Below are 5332 nucleotides of genomic sequence, written 5' to 3'. Positions count from 1 at the left end.
GCCAGCCACATACACAGGAGCTGGTGGGTTCAAATCCAGCCTGGGCCTGCCAAAAAACAATGACAACTACAATAAAAAAAATGACCGGGCATTGTGGTGGGCACCTGTAGTTTCAGCTACTTGGGACGTTTAGGCAAGAGAATTGCTTAAGCCCAAGAGATTGAGGTTGCTGTGAGCTGTGACACCATAGCACTCTACCCAGGGAGACAGCTTAAGACTCTGGGTCAAAAAAAAAAATTAAAAAACAAAACAAAACAAGTTGCAGAACAGTAGTTTGCCAGCATTCAAACAAAAAAAGCAGGGAGAAGCTCAGCACCCATGGCTCAGTGAGTAGGGTGCCAGCCACAGACAACAAGGATGGTAGGTTCGAGAATCTCTTAAGCCCAAGAATTGGAGGTTGCTGTGAACCGTTGATGTCACAGCACTCTACTGACGGCAACATAGTGAAACTCTGTTTTAAAAAAAAAAAAAAAGGCAAGAAAAGAAGACATATTTATTTGTATTTGTTTGCATAAAAAGTTTACTGGAAGAATAAATTAAAATAATTTATCTGTGGTGGCAAGAATTGAGATGGAAGCAGGGGTGGGAGGAAGACTTTTCATTGTATAGCTTGTCTGTTTTTTTATTTTTTGAACCATGTAAATAAATGACATTCAAAAAGTTAAATGAAGTAAATTTTACAAATGCATTTACTTCCTCAATATTGATGATGATGATGACGACAACAGCAATAGCTACTATTACTGAACACTATATATGTACCTGAGCTGAGTACCTTATATGCATTATCTCCTTCAATCCTTATGTCAATTCGTGGGGTAGATGCAACTATCACTTCTATTTTACAGATGACAGAAAATAGGCTCTGAGGGTTAAGGAGCTAAGAAGCTACAAAAACAGGATTCAACCTGAAGTTTGTGTGCTTAACCCCTATACCATACTGTACATCTATGGAACAGTTTTCATACTGATAAATGTATTGATTGATATAATAGAAAAAAGTAATTACCTGTTGCCCTTCTGTACCCTCAGCGGTAACCATAGCAACAGAGTGTGTTCCTGCTGAGGAGATTACTGCATCATGAGCAGGGACTGTTATGGGCGTGCCATCCTGCGTTACCATTGTGATGGTGTTGCCAATGGCCTGCATGTCAGCTTGAGATATGTTGACCTACAATATAGTGCATTTTCCAAATCAGTCAATGCTTCTTGTTATACTTGGCAATCTTACTTAAGGACTGGAACAAATAAACCTTTATAATGGAATAAACCCTTTCAGCCATCAGAAAAATCAATAAGGTATTTTTTTTTTTTTTAAGAGACAGAGTCTCACTTTATTGCCCTTGGTAGAGTGCTGTGTCAAAGCTCACAGCAACCTCCAGCTCTTGGGCTTAGGCGATTCTCTTGTCTCAGCCTCCCGAGTAGCTGGAACTACAGGCACCTACCACAACACCCAGCTATTTTTTTGTTGCAGTTTGGCTGGGGCTGGGTTTGAACCCGCCACCCTTGGTATATGTGGCCGGCGCCCTACTCGCTGAGCCACAGGTGTTGCCCAATAAAGTGTTTTTTAACTGCCTCTCTTCCTTTTCATCCCTATTACTAATTTAGACCCCTATTTTTCTCTCATCTGAATTTCTACAACAACCTAACTTCTCTCCAAGTATCCAGTTTAATCCCTAACCATCTTCTACCTTGACATTTTTCTAAAACAAAACAAAACAAACCTCACTATGGTCCTTGCTTAAATCCCCAGTGACTGCTGAAGTGGCATTCTTAACCTTTTATGATTTGCCTTTATCAACTTCCCCACATCATCTCCCACAACATTCAAAGCAGCATCTGATGTTCCAGCCACAACTAATCATTTTCTGTCCCAGAGAGTTTCACATTCTCTTACAGTTTCATGACTTTCCCCTCCCCTTTACTCTCTGCATGGTGAGCTCATGAAAAACCCTTTAAGACTCAACCAAATGGCCATACTCCATGAGGGCCTCCAAGATTCTTTTAGGAAAAATCATTATTCTCTCCTCCAGGCTGCCACAGCACTTTATATATCCCTCAATTATATACCTCTCATCATGAAAAATTATCATTCACTTTACAAATGTCTCACCCACTAGACTGTTGATACTCCCCTTCCTGTACTTCCCATATTGAGTCTTCCAAAATTTCTGGCATGGGGCAGATAGTCAATAAATGTCTAAATGATTAAAGGAATAGAATGGAAATCTAATTCCTTAAAAAAATGGGAAGGTTAAACCTAGAGAAAAAACAATATTGGGATAGGGAGGATAGTTGTTTTGGAATACATGAAGAGGGATTACACTTAATCTGTATAGTCAGAGAGGAGCCATGGAATGATATGGGGGTGGGTTCTGGTCTGATAAACACTAGAATTATCCAACAACAACAGAATCCTCTTAACAGAGCAATTGTCTAATCGCTGCGGGTGTTTTCAGTAGTGCCTGTTTCAGAGCTGCTGCAGCAGGAATTTCTTCTGTATAGGGATGGGGGAGCTTAGATCAAACAACCTCCAGAGAGCCTCTGTATGTGATGGATCTAATTCTAGAAAAAGTGTTAGGGCCGAAGCTGATTAAAATTTGTTTCAGCGGATATGTTTAATCTTGCATGCCAGTGAGTGGACAAAAAGTACTGTGTGAAATTAATGATATCAAAGTGAGGAAGGGGGCAAATGGGATGGCAGGAGAGCTTTGTATTTTCCCAATCTTGTGTATCAAAACAGGGCAGATTAATCATAGAAAGTAAAGCTCTAAGAGAGATGGGTAAGGAGAGAGTTCTCCATGAAAAAGGCAGATAGGCTAGGCGCCTATAGCTCAACCGGCTAAGGCGCCAGCCACGTACACCTAAGGTGGCGGGTTCGAATCCCCAGCCCGGACCCGCCAAAACAACAATGATGGCTGCAACCAAAAAATAGCCGGGCGTTGTGGCGGGCGCCTGTGGTCCCAGCTACTTGGGAGGCGGAGGCAGGAGACTCGCTTGAGCCCAGGAGTTGGAGGTTGCTGTGAGCTGTAATGCCATGGCACTCTACCCAGGGGGACAGCTTGAGGCTCCTGTCTAAAAAAAAAAAAAAAAAAAGAAAAAGGCAGATACAGGAAGGTAAAGAAACACATCATACCCCATTTTGCCTGTTTCCACCAGGTATTAAGACAACTTTAGCTATAACTTAAAAACAAAATAAAGGCTGAATTATTTTAGGTTAATGGCATCTAGAAAATAATGACAAGTTTGGCTATCAGAGAACAACCATGCATTGTACTTTCCTTAGAGAAATCAAGATAGCTGTTCTACTGAGTCTGTGAAGCTAGGTAAATTAATTCTCATGATTCCTGTTAAGGAGAATCATAGAAACTTTATAGGTTTTCCTATCACTGACTTCCCAGGACCTTTTAATGGTGCCATCATATCCTGATCACTCTAACCAAATTTCTACTGATTTTTTAATCTCACCTCTTAGATCTAATCAGCCACCAAATCCAATCCCCTTTCTGGGCCATGCTCCTCATGAATGGAGTACTTTTCAAGCCCTCAATCTCATTGTGTTTCTCACCATGGAGCTACACTAGCAACACTATTTGGATTCTAGTCATAAACTCATAAACCGTTCTTCCTCTACTAATCTCCCTGTATGTGGTCCCTCTCAGCCGACTACTGAAAAAACCTTCAGTCACTGCCTACAGTCTGTAAGTCCAAAGTTTGTGCCCTGATATTCAAGGCTTTTGTCAATGGAGACCCACCCTGTAAAGTCCAGGTTCAGATAAATATTATTTAACTTGTTTGGCATTTGGGAGATACTTACGTGCTGAGTCCCATCCTGGGATATGAGTGTAACTTGTTGACTCAACCCAGACTGCGTTACTGTGGCTACTTGTGCTGACACAACATCGTCCCCTTCTACACCTGTAACATATGTGATCTGAGACCCTTTGAGAACATCTTCACCTTGACCTGTTTAAAACAAATGAATCATTTAATTGACCAAAACCCCCCAAGCTGTTCAGAAAATAGGACATTTTAAATAGTAAACAGAAAATTATATAAATTAAAACGTGTATGTATTATATTCTGAAATAAATCATGAAAATGGCTTTTAGGATCTCCTTCCAATTCCTCTACCTCCACTTTTGCAAAGCCAAAACATAGCAAAGGAGACCAAATCAAACCCTTCCACATCAAATTTAAGTGTCCTAATTTTGGTGGGCCTCTTTTATTCTCTTGGTTAGAGTGGGCAGGCAAGGGAGGAACTATACAGAAAGATTGGCAAGTAACCCTTCAAATATAGCAATCGTGTGCTAAGTGCTTGCATTCACTTAAGAAGTCATTAAAAGTGACAGAGAATCTTCATAAACATTAATCATAAAACCAGAATGTTTTGTAAATACAACCTAATCATACTAACTTACTTGGTCTTTAACACAAGTGATTGATTTCAAGTCATCAGTACACAATGACATCATTGTGTAAAGACAATGTAATGGCATATTATCTGAGCTAAAGTTAATCATTTAATAAGTTACCAAACAGAAATCCCCATTTACTTCTTTATTTCACAAAGACCCAGTAAGTAAACAGAAATTTAAACAGTCCATTCTTGTTATCCTTGGCAACCAGGAAGATTCCTGATCTCTCCCTTTTTTCCTTACTTTTTACCTCCCATGAAGCCAGAAAGAGCAAGAAGTAAATTAATTAATAAAAATAATTTTTTTCCCTTCAAAAAAGGACTTACTATTCTAAGAGTGAGAGAAAAAGAACACAAATCCATCCCTATTCTTAGAAAAGTGATTTTAGTTTTTTTTAATGTATGTTATTACATTATAGACCATTTTTCTAGAATCTAAGAACTGCTGATAATCTGAAATATCAACTTTTAAGGAAGAGACCGAAGAAGCTTAAAAAAACAAAGTCTTACAAACTAAGTTTGACTTCCTTAGAGCCTGCTTTTTTTTTTTTTTTTTGACACAGAGCCTCAAGCTGTCCCCCTGCATAGGTGCTGTGGCATCACAGCTCATAGCAACCTCTAGCTCCTGGGCTCAAGCAAGTCTCCTGTCTCAGCCTCCCAAGTAGCTGGGACCACAGGTGCCCACCACAATGTGCCCAGCTATTTTTTGGTTGCAGCCGTCATTGTTGTTTGGCGGGCCTGGGCTGGAATCGAAACCACCACCTTAGGTGTAGATGGCTGGTGCCTTAGCCACCTGAGCCACAGGCACCGAGCCAGGAACTTTTCTATTTCCAGGATGTGTGAATATATGAATAAAACATAATGATCTGAGAAAATGCTATGATTCATAAATTATTTTCATAACTTTTTTTTTTT

At 39.9% G+C, this 5332-nt stretch overlaps 1 protein-coding gene across 5 annotated transcripts in view; it reads right to left on the bottom strand.

The window, feature by feature from the left end:
* Positions 1-5332, bottom strand: part of ZNF143 (zinc finger protein 143) — a 77287-nt gene that overhangs the window by 16893 nt on the left and 55062 nt on the right. For all 5 annotated transcript variants that reach the window (XM_012803962.1, XM_003781089.2, XM_023515174.1 and 2 more), the window contains 2 exons: positions 3818-3966; positions 1010-1171 (listed from right to left, as the gene is read on the bottom strand). In XM_012803962.1, coding sequence (XP_012659416.1) covers positions 1010-1171; positions 3818-3966 — 311 coding nt within the window. The remainder of the gene's footprint in view (positions 1-1009; positions 1172-3817; positions 3967-5332) is intronic.

This window comes from Otolemur garnettii, unplaced genomic scaffold (assembly GCF_000181295.1).
Source record: "Otolemur garnettii isolate 467f Iridium unplaced genomic scaffold, OtoGar3 scaffold00001, whole genome shotgun sequence".
NCBI classification, from domain to species: Eukaryota; Metazoa; Chordata; class Mammalia; order Primates; family Galagidae; genus Otolemur; species Otolemur garnettii.
Note: the sequence above shows the minus strand (reverse complement) of the source record. Positions and strands in the feature narration are given on the sequence as shown.